The 19,707-nt window shown below is 49.5% G+C and overlaps 1 protein-coding gene across 2 annotated transcripts in view; it reads left to right on the plus strand.

The window, feature by feature from the left end:
* Positions 1-19,707, plus strand: part of MTR (5-methyltetrahydrofolate-homocysteine methyltransferase) — a 1,155,773-nt gene that overhangs the window by 426,101 nt on the left and 709,965 nt on the right. For both annotated transcript variants that reach the window (XM_040350739.1, XM_040350741.1), the window contains 3 exons: positions 2,098-2,159; positions 8,103-8,170; positions 16,048-16,127. In XM_040350739.1, the coding sequence (XP_040206673.1) occupies positions 2,098-2,159; positions 8,103-8,170; positions 16,048-16,127 (210 nt within the window). The remainder of the gene's footprint in view (positions 1-2,097; positions 2,160-8,102; positions 8,171-16,047; positions 16,128-19,707) is intronic.

The following is a 19,707-nucleotide window of genomic DNA, read 5'->3' on the forward strand; positions in this document are numbered from 1 at the left end:
CCTCTCCTCGTGGTCGAGGATGTTGCAAGGTTGCCCAATCAGGATTCAGTCGGACAACACCACGGCTGTGGCTTATGTCTACCATCAGGTAAACTGGCAGTCAAACTACTTGAGTCGCCCGATGCTGGACCAGGGCAACTGCACACGGAGGTGTTTCAACTACCTTGCAGGAGGTGAGGCTCACAGGACGTGGATCTCCTGGCCGCTCGTCTCAACCGCAAGGTGTCAAAGTTCGTGGCCAGGTCTAGTGATCCCCATGCAGGCACGTCAGACGCGTTGGTGGCCCTGTGGGGTCAGTATCGGCTACTCTATGCTTTTCCCCCCATTGAAGTTGCTTCCTCGGCTGCTCTGCAGAGTGGAGGCCGAGGGTTTCCCGATGATTCTAATTGCTCCAGATTGGCCTCGGTGTCCTTGGTACGCCAATCTCGCGCGCCTTGTGGCGGATGTACCCTGGCAGCTGATAATGTGGGAGGACCTTCTGTCTTGAGGTCCCATACTTTATCCTGTTGTACAGTCGCTGGCTTTTACGACACGGCTATTGAAAGCCAAGTTTTGAGAGACCAGGGTCTGTTCGACTCGGTCATCTCAACCATGCTGAGGGCACAGAAGTCTTCTTCCAGGAGGATCTACCATTGTACCTGGGAGACCTACATCTCTTTGTGCGAAAAGATGGGGTGGCATCCACGGACATACTTTGTTCAGGGTCCTGCTGTTTTTACAGCCTGGAGTGGTCCAGAAACTTGCCTTAAGCACTGTTAAGGGGCATATTTCTGCCTTGGCTGTGTTGTTTTTTTCAGTGGCCTTTGGCAGCCCATTCTCTGGGTACCTTTGTGCAAGGGGTTTCGTCATAAAGTTCCCCCCTCTTGACCCACCTCTTCCTCCATGAGTTTTAAATCTCTTGCTCTCGGTTCTTCAATAACCTTCCTTTTTGAAAACACCAGCGAGATTCCTCTCTTGACTCCATCTCATAAGGTGGCCTTTTTGGTGGCCATTACTTCTGTCAGAAGGCTTTCAGAGTTGGCGGACTTGTCTTGCAAGTCACCATGCTTGATTCTCCATAAGGATAAGGCGGTGGTGTGCCCGCGACCTTCCTTTCTTCCCAAGGTGGTTTCGGCTTTTCACATGAATGAGGAAATTGTTCTTTCATCCTTATGTCCTCAGCCGGTGCATCCTAAGGAGGCTGCGCCTCATACTTTAGACGTGGTACGCGCTTTGTGGGTGTACCTGTCCGGTGTGGCTCCGTTTCGGAGAACTGACACACTTTTTGTGTCGGTGTCTGGTCCACAAAAGGGCCTGGCTGTCTCGTCAGCCACCATTTCTCGGTGGATCAGGCAGACCGTCATGCAGGCCTATGCTCTTAGGGGGCGGGCGCCCCCTTTCTGATCACAGCACTTTCGACCAGGGCAATGGGTGCTTCCTGGGTTTTCTGACATCAAGCGTCTGTCTCACAGGTGTGCACGGTGGCGACTTTTTCAAAATTTTACAAGGTTGCTGTGAGTGCATCTTCTGATGCGGCTTTCGCCTGCAAATCCTTGCGGCCGGCTTTTTTAAGTTGCAACTCGTCTGTTGAGGAGCTCTGCTTGTTTTGGGGGTGACGTTAAATTGGTTTTACTGATACTGTTCCCACCCCTCGCTTTTGACACTGCTTGGGGACGTCCCACTTGTCAAGATTTAAGGATCTGTGTCCGTCCATGGACAATAAGAGGAAATAGGATTTTTTGTACTCACCATAAAATCCTTTTCTCTGTCGTCCATGGATGGACACAGCACCCACCCCTCCTTTTTAGGTTTGTACTGCTTGTTACAAACTGAGGCTGCATGCTGCAGAGAGGAGGGTTATGTCTGTTAAATTAACATGTATTTAATTATCTAACATGTTTCTACCTAGTCCTCTCCTGTGAACAGGAACATAACCCACTTGTCAAGATTTAATGAGCTGGGTCTGTCCATGGACCACAGAGAAAAGGATTTTACGGTGAGTACAAAAAATCCTATTATCATACAATTAGTTATGCAAGTAAGCGTAGAATATGGAAGCATCTAGGTAATATGCTTGTTTGACATTCATTAACATCATAAATCTTCATTATTCCATAGGTCTGCCAAACGCATTTGGTGGTTATGATGAGACGCCAGAGGTGACTGCTAAGCACATCAAGGTGTGTAACTGTCAAACCGTGCTCTATTGCCAACTTCTGGTCACTGTTTTGTTTTGTGTGATGATTTTTAGATTTTGAATAAATTGCCCTGCAAAATAACCATTCTGCAGATCCTTCTTGTGTAATGTTTTAACCACTTGCTGACCGTGTTGTGTACATTTACTGAGGCACAATGGCACTGCTGCTCAAAATTACGTATCTGTATGGGGCACACTCTCGCCGCCAATGGGTGCGCCCGTGACTATCAGATTTGTTTCAGAACCAATAAGTCTTCAGGTCCAGGCCAATGATTTATGGGCTGGACCTGCTGATCGGTTTTGGCAAATAAAATCCTTCCCCTGCCTGTAAGTGTAAACACTTACAATCTCCCCTTGTGGAACACTACACCAACACCAGTACATGTAGGTACACTAAAACACCCCCCCCCCCCCTTACCGGTATGCCCCCCCAGGCAACCCCTTCACTCCCTGTCAGTGTTACCCAGCGGTTCCGTCGCTTGATCATTCTTATAGGCGGCAGGAGGGGACATCCCCCCCTCCCGCCGCCATCCGGTGCTTCTCCGGGCTCTCCCGTGCCATCAGGGGCCCGGAGAAGGAATCGTCCGGTGCAGGCAGGAAGCATAGAGATGACTGGTCATCTCTATGACCGTGGGAGCAACACTGATCATGGGATCGGTGAATTTTTTTTAACAATCTCACGCTTTCCAGCCTGGAGGAGAGATGCAGGGTCTTATTGACCCCACATCTCTCCATAAAGAAAACCTGTCCCACACATTTCCTATTTCAAGGGATGTTTACATTCCTTGTAATAGGAATAAAAGTGATAAAAAAAAAAACAATAACAAAAAAAATTAAAACACCCCTGTCCCCGGTAGCTTGCGCGCAGAAGCGAACGCACACGTAAGTCCCACCAACATATGTAAACGCCGTTTAAACCACATATGTGAGGTATCGCCGCGTGCGTTAGCGTGCCAGCAACAATTCTAGCACTAGATTTCCTCTGTTAATCAAAACTGGTAACGTAAACATTTTCAAAACGTTGCCTATGGAGATTAAGTACCGAAGTTTGGCGCCATTCCATTAGTGTGCACAATTTTAAAGCGTGACATGTTAGGTATCCATTTACTCGGTGTAACATAATCTTTCATATTTTACAAAAAAAATGGGCCAACTTTACTCTTTTTTGTTGTTTTTTAATTCATGAAACAATTTTTTCCCAAAAAAAGGCTTTTGAAAAATTATTGCACAAATACCGTGCAAGATAAAACGTTGCAATGACCGTCGTTCTATTCCCTAGGGTGTCTGCTAAAAAAAACATATATAATGTTTGGGGGTTCTGCATAATTTTCTAGCAAAATAATGATGATTTGTACATGTAGGAGAGAAGTGCCAGAATAGGCCCGGTATTGAGGTATTGCTCTTTCTCATAGTAACAGAAGTTGCGTTAGAGTAGATAAAACCTGATGGGTTTTACTTCCTCTTTGTTTCCCTGCAAAGGTAAAGCATAATGGGCTACTATGCCTCTCATAGTAGCCCATTATGTGACACTTACCTGCAGGAGAAATCCGCAATGTCCCAGTCTTCCTTGCTGGCAGCGAGCATCCATTCATCACCTCTCTTTCTCTGTGACTGGCCCAAGTTGAGTGACGTCACTTCTGTCCATGTGTGCGGGAGCCGCCATTCATGGGAAGACCCCAGCTTGGAACGGCACAGCATGCCCTTTCAAGATGGCACATGTGCAGTAGAAGGCACCTCATTCAGGGAAATTACAGATATCTCCTAAACAGTGTGGGTTTAAGAGACATTTCAAACACCTACAGGTAAGCCTTTATCTAGACTTACCTGTAGGTTAAAGTGGTTGTAAAGGGTTTACAACCACTTTAAGTTGTCTCTTATTGAATAATTACTGTATGACATGCAATATGTTCGTTGATCTTCTGTTTAGTCTCACCCACATAAAGGAGCCCACATGGGCATTTAATCACATCAATAACATAAAAGGATTGGCAAGTGTCCCTAATAACAATCCTGCGTCCTCTTTGTGGGTGAGACTGACATTTTTCCCTTTGTCATAGAATTGCACTGAATGCAGTTCAGACAAAGGAACCATCGTTGGGAGTCCTAAAAAGGTTATAGAAGGGGTTGGTGTACAATACTGATCAGTCCTCACCAGTATATCACATAGTTTTACCATATCTAGAAGTAGAAAACAGAGGCACATTAAATTCATGGATTTCTGACAATCCTAAACACCCAAAATGAGAAGGGGTAAAGCTGAGATACAAACAGGATTCTATCTTCTGTCTAAAAGTTATTTAAAAGATAAAAACCTCAATCTTTCTGTATCAACTCTAAAGAGTAACCGTCGGTGCAAATCTCTTTCCATCTCATCAAGTCATTTATGACGTATCATTGGCTCATAAACTATCCTAGTCACTCGGTAAGTGGACTCTTAGGTATTGATTTAAAGACTCCCGTAGGATGAAAGCTCCTGTTATGTAGTAATTAATGTATACTTAAAGGGGTTGTAAAGGTAAAAAAAAAATTTTTCTTTTCTAAATGGCTTCCTTTACCTTTTAGTGCAGTCATCCTCAGGGCCGGACTGGGAGTAAAAACCAGCCCTGGAAAAAATGTCATACCAGCCCCATAGCATTTTTATACCAGCCCAACAGCATAACGTCATTATTTTATTGTTCAGAAAAGGGAAAATCATGCATTTTAAAGCACAGTTGAAGAGTGTATTATATATAGAGAAGACAGATATGAAAGCACATAGTGCTAGGGATATATAACAACAAATTACAGTTAGAAGTGGTAAAAGTGGAGCAATCATCAAGGGGGACACCTTACATCAACAATGACCCCCCCCCCCCCCTCAGACTGGCCTGGTGGCACTGTCACTGACCACCTCTCAGGTGCACTGTGCAGGGATCAGTCAGTCGGCTCCCGGTTGGTGGCTCTGGTTTTCCTATTGTCTCCTCTCCACAGTCCACCCACGTCTCCCATGGCCCCCATCCCAGCGGTGCTCCCACTGTTGACTACTCTCCAGACTCCCCCAGAGACTGCAGACATTATATAAAACAAGAGATGGTCAGAGGTTGCAGACATGGTACAGGAGATGTCAGAGGCTGTGGGCATGGTACAGGAGATGTCAAAGGCTGTGGGCATAGTACAGAAGATGTCAGAGGCTGTGGGCATGATACAGGAGATGTCAGAGGCTGTGGGCATGATACAGGAGATGTCAGAGGCTGTGGGCATGATACAGGAGATGTCAGAGGCTGTGGGCATGGTACAGGAGATGTCAGAGGCTGTGGGCATGGTACAGGAGATGTCAGAGGCTGTGGGCATGGTACACAAGATGTCAAGATGGCAGAGGCCGTGGGCATGATACAGGAGATGTCAAGATGTCAGAGGCTGATGGCATGATTGAAGATGTCAGAGGCTGTGGGCATGGTACAGGAGATGTCAGAGGCTGTGGGCATGGTACAGGAGATGTCAGAGGCTGTGGGCATGGTACAGGAGATGTCAGAGGCTGTGGGCATGTTACACAAGATGTCAAGATGGCAGAGGCCGTGGGCATGATACAGGAGATGTCAAGAGGTCAGAGGCTGATGGCATGATTGAAGATGTCAGAGGCTGTGGGCATGATACAGGAGATGTCAGAGGCTGTGGGCATGGTACAGGAGATGTCAGAGGCTGTGGGCATGGTACACAAGATGTCAAGATGGCAGAGGCCGTGGGCATGATACAGGAGATGTCAAGATGTCAGAGGCTGATGGCATGATTGAAGATGTCAGAGGCTGTGGGCATGGTACAGGAGATGTCAGAGGCTGTGGGCATGGTACAGGAGATGTCAGAGGCTGTGGGCATGGTACAGGAGATGTCAGAGGCTGTGGGCATGGTACAGGAGATGTCAAGATGGCAGAGGCTGTGGGCATGATACAGAAGATGTCAGAGGCTGTGGGCATGATGCAGGAGATGTCAGAGGCTGTGGGCATAGTACAGGAGATGTTAGAGGCTGTGGGCATGATATAGGAGATGTCAGAGGCTGTGGGCATGATATAGGAGATGTCAGAGGCTGTGGGCATGATATAGGAGATGTCAGAGGCTGTGGGCATGGTACAGGAGATGTCATTCCCCATCCGTCTAGCAGATTGGATGACAGTCAGACCGGTCCATTGAGAACAGCAGTCTGTGATCGTGTCCACTCTGCATAAGTGGAGCAGACACGGACCTGTCATCCGCCTGCTCAGCAGGGATCAGCGGAGAGTTCCCCCCACTGAGCAGGTGGATTTGCTTGGCAGAGTCTGCCCATGTGAAAGGGCTCCAAGGGAGAGATCTGTGGACTGTAATGTAAAGGGAAACTGATGTAAGGGGCAGTTCACACCAGACGCAGTTTCGTACAGTTTTGTGCGCATTTTTTCTGTGATAAAAATGCATGCACAGTGTTTTCTATGTATTCCAATGGCTCTAGTTCACACCATGCAGTCAGTTTCCAGTGCAGAAACTGGCCGGAAACTCACAAACTAGAGTGTGGTGTGAACTAGAGCCATTGGAATACAAAGCAAACAATGTGCATGCATTTTGTGCATAAAAAAAGGGCAGAGAACTGAATGGAACTGCGTCTGGAGTGAACTGGCACCAAATAGGTACTCTTGGAATCCTGATGTAAAGGGGTCTCTGATCACCAAAGCCTCACATACATCAGAGTCCCCCTTTACATCACAGTCCACAGAGCTCTCCCTTACATAAGTGTGATCAGAGGCTGGCGAGATGAGAGGAAGGGGGGGGGGACATTTCCCTTACCAAAGATGAAGGCTTGGGCCCTGGATTGGTCAGCAAACAAGGCCTATTAGCTTGTGCTATACATAGGCTGGCAGAGCATGCAAGGGGCTTGTAGTGCACCACACTAGGGAAATCCTAGTGGGCTGCTGTGTTGGTTGAGGGACTCTGGAGTTAACAACACACTCTGTTCGGCCCCATCAATGACTGACCCACCTGTGTGCTGCTTTCTTTTCAATAACTAAGAACTTGGAAGTCTCATTAGGAAGCAAGGATTTTAGCTGACCTGGAGAGATGTGGATCCTCTGGAGGGTTGCAGCATCCATAATACAAGCTGGCCTTTCCTCCATTTCCACCATCTACCTGCTGCTGCTGGCGTTTCTCTATGGAGGAGCTGCCGAGGATTGGAATGTGGGCGGGGCCACAGGGACACACAAGGGGCTGAGGGGAGGAGAACTTGTATCTAACTTTTTTCTCTCCTGTCCGATGTCTGTGCAAGAAGGGGGGCTGTCAGTGCGGGGTCCGAGTTGTATTGTGACAGAGAATGTAATAGACACTCTGCTCACAACTGAAGCCAGCATCACACAGCAGGAGATGCCACTGACTGACATGTAGTGGAGGAAGAGGAGGGGGGAGCGGAGTGCTGCAGCCACAGCTTAGCCCAAAGCAGCCTCAGAACAGGCAGCCTACCGGGGGATTTCCCGATCTCCCGGTTGGCCAGTCCGGCCCTGGTCCTCCTTCACTTACCTCATCCTTCGATTTTGCTTTTAAATGTTTTTATTTCTTCTGAGAAATCCTCACTTCCTGTTCTTCTGTCTGTAACAACACAGTAATGCAAGGCTTTCTCCCTGGTGTGGAGTGCAGTGCTCGCCCCCTCCCTTACAGACAAAAGAACAGGAAGTGAGGATTTCTCAGAAGAAATAATGACATACAAAAGCAAAAAATGAAGGACGAGGTAAGTAAAGGAGGACTGCAGTAAGGTAACAAAAGCTATTTAGGAAAAAAATGTTTTACCTTTACACAGCCCCTTTAACATAGTGTGCAGAGACAAAATTTGAGTAGAACTAAATGCAATGTTAAATTGAAGACCTGGCAACAGGCAATCGAGGTATAAAACTATGTAAATATGTCGCAATGAATAAGCTTTTGTTTTTGTTGGCAGGAGTTTGCAGTAGATGGCTTGGTGAATATTGTTGGGGGTTGCTGTGGAACTACTCCAGCCCATATTAGGTAAGTTTATATGTCTTTTTGTTTACCATGCTTTATTAAAGAGCAACGTCAGTTAAAAAGTGAAATTAGGGGTGTGGCCTGCACATGGCTGAGTGAGGACGCAGGAACTTGGAGCTCCTGGCCTTGTCCCCTCTTTTACCGGCCAAAACCTGTAATTTTAGGCATGCAATCTGCCAAAAAGTCCAAGAGCAGACCTAAGACCCGTGCCACCCATTGCAGCGCAAAGACAGGGGACCTACACCGCTTTTTCAGCCCCTCTGCAGCGATCTCTCCGGGCGCGAGGGTGGCGGCGCGAAGAGATAGCCAACGTGGCAGCCCAACGGAAGACTCGGAACAAGGCCTCTGGACCTTCCGACCGGAGGACACCACGACACACCCCGCTACATCGGGTACATCCGGAGCTCTCTACCCAGCAATGTCGACCATCACTTTGGCAGTCGGAAGCATGTCAGCGGAGCAAGAGATAAGGGCGCTTCTACAGGCCCTCCCCACGAGGACCGACAGTCTCTCATCCTCAAGTTAGAGGAGACTCGTAGAAGACTTTCAGGAGGTGCAAGCGGCGGTGTCCACGCTGTCGGACAGAGTGTCCTCTGGAGAAGGATCGTTGGCGGCCCTGGAGCGGAGAGTAGCTGGCCTAGAGCGGGACAGGGACCACCATAAGGAGGCGGCGATTGCACTCCAACTGCACCTTGAAGAGGTAGAAGACAGGAGCCGGCGCAATAATTTGCGGCTGCGGGGGATCCTGGAGACGGTGGAGCCCGACGCCCTGGATGATGCTCTTCTGGGCCTGTTCCGCGAAGTGCTGGGAGACCCGGCGGAAGCAGTAGAGGTGGACTGTGCGCACCGCGCCCTGGGCCCGAGATCGGCCGACCCAGATAGGCCGTGTGATGTAGTGTGTTGGCTGTTGCGCTACACACCGAAGGAGCGCATCATCCGTGGTGCGTGGGACCGAGGAGAGATCCGCCTGAATGGTACCGCAGTGAGATACTCCCGGATCTCTCCAGGGCGACACTGCGCAGAAGAGCGATGCTAAAGCCCGTTTTGGACCTGGTGAGACAGCGTGGGTTTACCTACCGCTGGGGATATCCGCTAGCGGTGACCTTTAAAAAAGATGGTGCGGCCTTTACGATCCAGTCACCTGCAGACCTGCCGGCCCTCTTTCGATTTCTGGATGCGGAGCAGATACCGATCCCCGACTGGTTACAGATCCTGCCTCGCGCAACGGGACAATCAGGACCCTCGACCTACAGACCTGGCATGGAGAACCGGCTGAGAGGACGTGGACGGAGGAGACAGCAAGCCGCCTCAGGAGAGGAACACCGTGAGTAGGCCCTGGGCCGCGCTTTCCCGACCTCCACGCTCCCCCCCCCCCCCCTAGACTGAACTCCTGATGTCTCCCGTGCCCCTCACCTGTTGTCCCGGAGACTCCCCCACACTACTGCGCTGCTGACCCCATGACCCTTGTCCCCACCTCCCGACGTTTTTCTATGGGGGAGCTGATGCCCGGCCTCTGGTCCCCCGGCCTCCCCCCCCCCCCCCCCGCGCCTCGACCTGACCGGTCTAGAGGATACTGCCCGCGGCGCTGGGAATCTGCGGCCTACACCGTGATCACTGCGGTCCTTTGCACCTATGGGGCCCCCGCGCTGTTAGAGCGTGCCCCGGCCTGCTTCAAAGTTGCCTGTATGCCCTCCCACTGGATATAGATCCCCCACTGCACTACATGGGACCCTGTTTGGTTTGGGCTAACCCTACGAGACAAGCGGCCCTCATCTCTCCTTTTATTTTTTAATTTTATTTTATATATATCTTATTTACTTTTTCATATGTTTTCTCATGCACACCTTGGCTTTTCCTGCCTACCTGGCACTGTTACATGCCGTTGACTACATATTGAACTCTGGGGTGATGAGAGACGCCTGAACTGACGGATGCACTTGGGGAGGGGGGGAGGGAATTAGTCGGACCCTTATGTGGTGTGATGGGGGGGGGGAGGGATGGTATGTTCTCCCCGAGAGGGGTGGCGAGGGGACAGGGATCCGACCTATGCCGCCCTGGAGATATGTGAGGGAAAGAGACTCCACTGGAAGTTGTGCTGAACGGAGGGGGTGGGGGGACAGGGGGAAGTTCATACGGTTGTTGGGGAGGGGAGCTGGGGGTCTTACACTGCCTTTTTTAGGTCACAAATCAGTTTCCCTATCAGTCGCACCCCCTCGGCATTGAGTGGGGTCCTTCGGAGGGGACCTTTGACACTTATTTACAGTATGTGTTCCTTATGTTAACTGTTTCTTACCAATTCCTGCTGTATGTTATATATACCTTAATACAGATTGCATTGCCATAAATGTGTCTTACTATTAACGATGGCCGGGGGGGGGGGGGGGTTGGATGGGGTCGGGGGCTCGCAGTGCTGGCTCTGTCCACCCACCTACCCACATAGGCCTGCGCTCGTATTCCAGACTAGTTCTGGTGAGCGTTCTAGCTTGTTAAGCTAACTTAGATTTCTCTCTTAGCCACACTCCCTGGTGTTGGCTTCCTAACACACACCCTACTTGTCCTACCCTCCTCCCTCCCTCATTTCTGGATCTATCTGAAACACCTATCACTTCCTCTTCCTTACTATCCCTAACCTTTCCATCCTTCCCTCTACCCCCACCTCCCCTCGCCCGCGAGCATGGACGCGCTGACGATTGTCTCATTGAACGCTAAGGGCCTAAACACCCCCAAAAAACGCAGGATGCTGCTCCATGACGTGCGTACTCTGAGAGCAGATGCCGTACTGCTGCAGGAGACGCACTTCAGGGAAGACAAGCTCCCAATCCTAAAAAAAATAGATACTACCCTACGGTTTATCACTCCTCCTACTCGGAGGCAAAGTCTCGAGGTGTTTCTATTCTGATAGCGGCCGGTGTACCTTGGACACTGGACGATGTACAGAGGGACACGGGAGGACGCTTCCTGTTCTTAAAAGGCTGGATAGGTTCGACGGGCGTTACTCAGGCAAACTTTTATATTCCAAATGACAACCAGGACACCTTCCTGACAAAACACCTAGACTGACTGACGAGATTTGCTACCGGACAACTGATAGGGGGCGCCTTTAATATCCCATTGTCCCCCCGGGTGGACACTTCCTCGGGGACTTCCTCAACTTCTGGGAAGATGCGTGGACGTATACAAGCAGCGCCGACTGGTGGATACGTGGCGCCTATTTCATCCGGGAGAGAAAGACTTTACTTTTTTCTCCAGGCCCCACCAGGTATACTCCCGGATCGACTACTTTTTGGTTCAACATAGGAACCTGATTGCGGTTAAAGACGCTAAGATAGGCTCGATAACCTGGTCAGACCACACCCCAATAGTGTTGGTGTATGCCCTGTCAGACACTGAGACGGAAAGAAGACACCCCTGGAGACTGAACAAATCTCTATTACAGGACCCGGAAATACTGATGGACGTGGTAAAGGAGCTGGAGCATTATTTTTCCACCAATACCGTCCCAGACAATGGACCGGAGGTGGTCTGGGAGGCCCATAAGGCGGTCGTACGCGGTATCTTTATCAAACATGGGGCCAGACGGAAAAGACTCAGAGCAGAACAATTGATGACATTAATGACCAAACTAGAATCCCTAGAGACGCAACATAAGCAGACGCCGACGAAACAGTTGGAATTGGACACAATACGACGGCAGGTGACAGACGTTCTTACGTACAAGGCCAAGGCAGCCATTCAGATCTGCAGGCACAAGGTCTATGAATCGGGGGACATACATACCCCACATTGTTACCAAAGGCGGGCAGAAGGTGTCGGTCCCACAATCGATCGCCAGCGAATTTAGGGACTTTTATGACACACTGTACAATATACCCCCTGCGACTTTGAACCCCGACGGGGACCTTTCTCGAGACTATTTGGCCAACTCGACCATGCCAACACTGACCGCCGAAGCCAAAGACCTACTAGAGCAGTGGTTCTCAACCTTTTAGTGCCGTGACCCCTTGATAACATTTCCCAAGTTGTGGGGACCCCTAACAGTAAAATTATTTTCGTAGTGTGTGTTGTCAGCAACCAAGGCAAGTAATTTGCGCCCCAACCGACAGAAATTTAGCGCTCCCTGAGTCCCCTTCACTCGTACAGTATTAAAACCTCATATGGTACATTTTAGGATGTACTATTCTTTCTCTTTGTTCTCCTTTCTTTCCCTTTTATCTCTCGTTATCCTAATTTCTTGTTTTTTCCCCCCACCCCTCTCTCTAGCAGTCTTTCTTGTTTTTTCTATTATTCTTTCTCTCCTTTTTTCTTTCTTCCTCCTCCTCTTTTTCTCTCCCTTCCATGTATTCTCTATTTTTATTCTTTTACTCCTTGGTGGGGAGAATGGGATGAGTTGCAGTGCTGGCGAGGAGTTGGGATGAGTGGCAATGATGGGGGGGAGTTCTGATCAGCCAACTTAGGTGTTTTTGATCAAGGTCATCTGCCCCTCCCACCTTACAATCCTCACCAGTCAGCTGACATCTAGTCTCTGCCCCCCAACTATGCAGTGAACTGAATAGGCAGCTGCGAAGAGGCTGAGTGGGCAGCCGTGGGCTCCAGAAACGGCCCATATGGGCGGCCACTGGATTTGGTGACCCCTGGCAAATCATTATTTGACCCCCGAGGGGGTCCTGACCCCCAGGTTGAGAACCACTGTACTAGAGGAACCCATTACCCTGCAGGAGTTCCAAACGGCCCTAGGTAACACCAAACCGGGCAAGGCCCTGGGCCCTGATGGCCTGACGGTAGCATACTATAGGGCGTTGCTCCCTGTCCTGGGCACACGTCTGGTTGAGCTGTTTAATGGTCTGGGTCTGGGGGGGAGGTTGCACGTGTCCACCCTACAAGCACAAATAGCCGTCATCCCTAATGAGGGGAAGGATCCGAGTCAGTGTGGTAGTTACCGCCCCATCTCACTCCATAACGTGGACCTCAAACTCCTTAATACAATTTTGGCAACTAGAATCCAACAGCACCTGACAGGCCTTATCCACCTTGACCAAGTGGGGTTTGTCCCTACTAGGGAAGCTAGGGACAACACGGTTAAAGTCCTCAACCTACTGCACGCGGTAAACACTACAAAGACGCCATGTGTCTTGGTGAGTACGGACACCGAAAAGGCGTTCGATCACGTCAACTGGCAATTTATGTTTGACACACTAAGACACATCGTCCTGGGCCACAGGATGCTGAACTGCATCTCAGCGACGTACACAGAGCCGACTGCTCGAGTCAGGGCCAACAGGGTGGTGTCGGAGACCTTCCAGATTAGAAACGGAACAAGACAGGGATGTCCCCTGTCGCCACTATTATTTGCGCTGACTCTCGAACCATTTCTGAGACACGTACGACTGAACGCAAGCATTACGGGTGTTAAGGTGGGGGACGGGGAATATAAGGTTTCCGCTTACGCAGACGACCTGATGTTCTCTCTGACGAACCCCGAGCTATCTTTACCGAGCCTGATGAGACAGTTTGAGGTCTATGGACGACTGTCCAACATGAAAATTAACATGGGTAAATCGGTAGCAATGGGAGTGGGAATTTCGAGCCCCCATCTAGATCGGCTACACCACGGTTTTAACCTACAGTGGACAGACACAGCCATAAGCTACTTGGGAACCTGTATCCCCCGTCCTTCTCCCAACTTTTTAAGCTCAATTTTCCGCCACTATTAAAAAATGCCCAGAAGTTACTGGACCAATGGACAACCGTCCTCCACTCCTGGTTTGAGAGGTGCGGAATTCTTAAGATGTCCATTCTACCTAAATTTACATATCTCCTTCAGGCCCTCCCTATACACATACCGGCAGACTACTTCAAACAGGTGCAATCCATGTTTAAAAAACTTTTTGTGGGCTGGGAAACATCCCAGGATTCACAGGACAGTGTTGTCCCTGCCCAAAGCATACGGTGGACTGGCCATGCCCAATATCCGCACTTACTACCATGCGGCACACTTAAACCGACTCGTGCCGACACGGGAGCACAAAACTGTGGCCGCATATAGAGCAGGCACAGGGCGATATCCCCTTACGGAGTGCCCCGTGGTGCGATGCGGCTCTACCCAAATCCCTACGATCTCACCCACTGATAGGGACCACAACCAAAATCTGCGCGAAGATGCTCTGTCACTTGGGGTCACCACCGGGAAATTCACCTCTACGTCCGGTTCTAGGCAACCCGGAATTTGACCCAGGGATACATGACGGTAGATTCCGAGCCCTGAGGGAGTCGGGTGTGTGTCAGGTTTCCCACTTTAGCGTAGTAGGCCGTTGGAGGACACTCACAAAATTGATGGATCAAGGAGGGGGGTTTCGGTTAGACTTTATGAGGGCACACCAACTTCAACACTTCCTACGCACTATGACACCCCCCCAGGCGGCAAATCCAACTCTCACGCCAATAGAGGAGATATGTTCGGAGACGGGCATATTGCCACACGCGCTGTCCATCTTACACAATGCACTGATCACACCGCAGGAGGGGTATCGACTCCCCTGTATCCACGAAATGGGAACAAGAGCTACATTGCACGTTCTCAGCCAAAACAGATTTTGACCTTCACACACAAATCTTCTATTTGTGCTAAAATACAGGAAACAAACTACAAAATTCTGACTCGATGGTATCGCACCCCGGCTCTACTTCACACATTTTTTCAGTCCACTTCGGAGGTATGTTGGCGCTGCCAAAGAGATGTAGGTACATTGATCCATATTTTCTGGTCCTGCCCACTGCTGAAGTCCTTCTGGACGGAGGTCAGGAGGATATCGCAGAAGTTTACTGAACGCCAGATCCCGGACGACCCAGCATACCTCCTGCTACACGCTAACACCTACCCAGCACGCTTATACAAAAAATCGGTTATCCGACACCTTTTAGACGCAGCTAAGGCGTGCATCCCTGCTTGTTGGAAATCTCCGCATCCACCGATGGTGGCAATGTGGCTTCGGAGAGTCGATGACATCAACAGAATGGAGGACCTTATCCTCACAGACAGTGATAGGCAGGAGTCATATAAGCAGACTTGGCAGTTATGGAACATCTTTACCTATTCAGACGAAGGACAAGCACTTAGGGGACGGACGTAGACTTTTCGACCCGTTTTCCCTCCCCCTGCCAGGGAGGAGTTGGTCCTGTTACTCTGTGGAGAGATGGCAGGCCGGACGGCTGCCCTTCTCCATACTCGCGGACAATTCCCCCCCCACCCCCCCTCTCTTTCTTTGGCTATCCTCTTTCCGTGTCACCGTCGGGAACCCAATTCTCGAGGTGACAGCCTCTTTTGATTTCTGAACGAGTGGCGGGAGGGGTCACTCCCTGCCGCTTTACTCTCCTTTCTTACTTTATACCTTTTTTGTTACTGGAAAAAGGAGGGCGTGTCTGCGGATCCCTGAATTCGTACCGCACTCTGCAAGTGGATGATCTTTTAATGGCAAGACCTTCTGGAGGAGACTAGACAGACACGGTGCTATGGGCACGGATCTGGCGGTCCATTGACTGTATTATACCTACTGTCCTGCTGTACCATACTGTTGTATACTGGTACGTATGAAGATGTTACTATTTACATGCTGTTGTGGTCCTTGTGGACACACTTTGTTGTGAGTAAATAAAGAATTTTGAAAAAAAAAAAGAAAAGTGAAATCAAACCATAAAAATAACAATTGTCTCCAGGAAACAGGCGTTCTTACTAAATCCTTATGTAATCATTTGGGTAATTTGATCTTTAAAGTGGAATTTTGGCACAGATGTTTATACGTTCTGTGCGTCTGTCAGTATTTCAAGTCTTCACTTTTTAGTTTCTCTTTTACAAACTATATATAATATACATTTTATTTTATTAGGGAAATTGCAGAAGCTGTGAAACACTGTAAACCACGGATTCCTTCAAAATCTGTCTTTGATGGTAACATGCTTCTTTCTGGTATGTAAGTCCGAACATATTTTTTTTTTTTTTCTTAACAGTTCTAATATCTTGAAATGTACATTCTCAAAAAGCTGTCAACATGTGCTACACAACAAATGGAAGCTGCTATGTTTGTACTATTTAACCTCATTGAGCTTGTCTCTAAGTAAGTGGTCACCAACCTTTTTGGCTTGGGTGTCCGGTTTCTTGGAAGAAAATTTTGCCAAAGTATTTGGGTGGTGGCGCAGGGGGTTTGGGTGTGAATTATCAGGTGGATGGCTGGTGTTGGCACTGCAATCATCCTGACACCATGGTTGATATGTTGGGAAGATTGAATCACTATGTAATGAAATTGTTTATTATAAACCATAACACAGAATCTGTGGGAGCCCTGAGCTTGCCACTGTCTGCCACCAGATGCTGCATGCCCCTTGCCACTATTCCCTGCCGCCAGATGCAGCTTGTCTCTTACCATGCCACTGTTGTCTGCCACCAGATTCAGCTTGTCACTTGCCACCACCCCTGGCCACCAAATGCAGTGTGCCCCTTACCACTATCCCCTGCCACTAGATGCAGCTTGTCACTTGCCACCCTTAGCCTGCCTCCAGATGCAACGTGCCACCTGTAGCCTGTCACCAGATGCTCACATAGAGGCCTGGCTGTGTGCCCGCGGCCAGGTGCCTGTGAATCCTTCTAGCTCCCTCTCCAATCCCCGCTCAAGGAGACTGTTGTAAGCCTTTTATTACAGTAGTGCCAGAGCCGGCTGCCTATCCTCTGACACACCAGAGCCCTGGGAAGGTTAACACCCATACCACTGCTGATGTGGCTCCTCCCAGTGGTAATGTGACAGTGTGGCCAGGTGTGCCGAACCCTGGTATAAGTCACTGTTATTTCTTTTGTTCATTGACGAACACATGAATTTTTTTCTTGACCCTAGTGTTTTCTCTTTCGTTCATGGACGGACTCGGCAGCATTGACCTTAGGGTTAAATACCTTTATTCTAGGAGAGACTAGGCAGGGAAACAAAACAGCACTAAGTATTAACAACACTTCTCTCACTACAGCACCTCCCAGGGGTCGTGTCCCCAGGGGTACAACCCACTCTCTGGAAGCATCCAGCCTCAGTTTTAATCTGCCTAGCGTCAGGAGAGCTTGGCCTTTTCTGGAGTCCATGTGCTCTGGAGTTTTTTGCAATTTTTTCGCCTTTTTTTTATTTTTTGTTCCTGCTTTTTGGATCCTGGGATCTCTATCAATTGCCGACTGGGTGACAGGCTGGATCTTGTTTCAATAGTTTTTATTGACATTTTCGAATAGTACAACAGTCCATACATACATTTGTAAGTATTAAATCACATCTTAGGACTCAACGATGCACATTAAGGCGGAACAGTTCAATAAAATACTAAATGCTTCCCTAATGTATTCCAACTCGATAGTAAGAAGAATAACCATAAACATACATAATAAACATAATACATAAAGTTAGCCCAGTCTTAGGGTAGCTCAATGACATTGGGACACTCTTGTGCTCGGATTCAATCGATCCAATTAGAATAAAAACGAATCGAAACGGAAGTGGGCCCCCCATACTGCCAACGCCCCTACCGGGAACAAAACTGCGCCAGCAGTGCAGGAGCCACTCTTACACATGCCAACTAAGTGTCTACTAACATTTCACATTGACATTAATCAAACTCTTGCATCTAAGGTGGCAAAAACCTGAATGGTGTGTATGTAGGAGAAGTAGGACGTATGAAATAAAGGAGGAAAAAGAGGAAGAAAGAAAGTGAAGTAGGAGATGAGAAAAGAGGTAGAAAAGTATGGGAAAGAAACAAGAACTGGATGTGTCATCCCAATATGTGTACAAGAAGGGAAGAAATCAGCGCAGGTCTAAAACCTGTGTTCGTTGGCCTTATACCAGTCTACCCAGGGGACAGGCTGGATCTTGATCCTTGTAGTCCTCCCATGTTCGGCCATCGAGCGTGTGCCGGTCTGTAACTAGGCCGTCCACGGCATGCCTCGTTGCTCCAGGGGCGGCCGGTGAACTACATGTTCCAGGGCGCACATATGACTGGTCTCTATGGCTGTGTCAGTGTGCCGGGCCGACAGCCATTTCGCAAGCGGACGTTGGTTCTGTCTGGAATGCCTCCAGCTGGTGGTCGCAGGACGGGTAAGTAGTGTCCCCTTGCCGCGGCAGGGGTGATTTTGGCTGGTGCATTCCTGGGGAGGTCGACTGAGGGTCCACCCTGCTTTCCTCTCACCCTTTTCCTCTCCCTCCTTCCCTTTTTCTGGGTGGTGGCTGTGAGGTGGGGGTCCACCTGGGGGGGCTCTGCGACTGCCTGGGGGGGCTGTGCTGCTGTGGGGTACTGTGTGTTTTTACTGTACTGGGCTGGTATTTTTTACTGAGGTACTCTGTCTGTGTTGGGCTGTGTTTTTTACTGTGTAATGCACGTGTACGGGTGCCATTTTGCCGGAGCCACGGCTCTATGTATCGGCGGCCATTTTCCTGTAGCCCACATGCTGTTTTGTGCATGTCGGCGGCCATTTTAGAAATTCTTTGGACTCTAGTGCCTGAAATAACGGCGCGCACACCACAGATTTCTCTCTGAGGGAAACACAGCACAGACAGCACTTTTCTCAGCTCTGCTTAGCGGTACAGCCTGTTCTGGGTGGTGAGTCCTCGGGGATCCCTGCTCTCTGTATCAGCCAGGAGGGTGACCGGTGGGTCAGTTTTGGGTCTGCAGACTAAGGTGGCAATTTTTTGTGGTGGACAGCATGGAGTCTGAACCACCAGGGCCCTCATGTGAGGCTTCTTCCCCAAGCATGCCAGACTTAACCCTTAGTGCCTCTGCTCCTGTGGCCTCGCTGGATGCTGTGACGGCAGTCCTGGAGGCATTTGTTGCCAGGATGGAAGCGGCTAGTGGCCAGAAGGTGGGTAAAAAAGCGCCCCCGCCCTGAGCCTGCTTCTGGGGATGTCTCTGACGCAGAATCAGGTGCTGCTTCTGCTTTTGACCACAGTTCTGTCTTGTCAGAGGATGCAGACTTAACCCACGTGGACAGTGAGGATGATTCTGCTTCAGGGTCAAAGCAGGATAAGGAATTTGTTGGAGCTCTTATCACTGCGGTGCGGGATACTCTAAAACTTGAAGATTTGGCGGAGGCATCAGACATGCCGGTCCCTTTTTGGTTCCGCAAGCCACCCCGCACTGCAAAAGTGTTTCCTTGTGTTCTGTATCTGGGCGACTTATACAAGGAATGGGGATCGGCCGCAGAAAGCTTTTGCTGTACCAAAGTACTTTGCGGTCCGTTACCCTTTTGGGGAGGATTTCCCCCCAAAAAAAGGAGGCACAGAATGCTTCAAAGACCTGCGTTGACCAGGCCGACCAGTTGGTCCAAGGTCTAAAGTTTGTCTGTGAGTCAGCCCTGGATACGCTTCCCTTGCTTTCCAGGGCCTCTGCCTACGCGGTGGTACTACGCCGCCTTGTGTGGCTGAAGTGTTGGTCTGCAGACCAGTCCTCTAAGAAGTCCCTGGTGGACTAACCATTTAAGGGTGAACGGCTTTTTGGGGCTTCCCTGGATGACGACATAAAGGATGCCA

This window comes from Rana temporaria, chromosome 4, assembly GCF_905171775.1.
Source record: "Rana temporaria chromosome 4, aRanTem1.1, whole genome shotgun sequence".
NCBI classification, from domain to species: domain Eukaryota; kingdom Metazoa; phylum Chordata; class Amphibia; order Anura; family Ranidae; genus Rana; species Rana temporaria.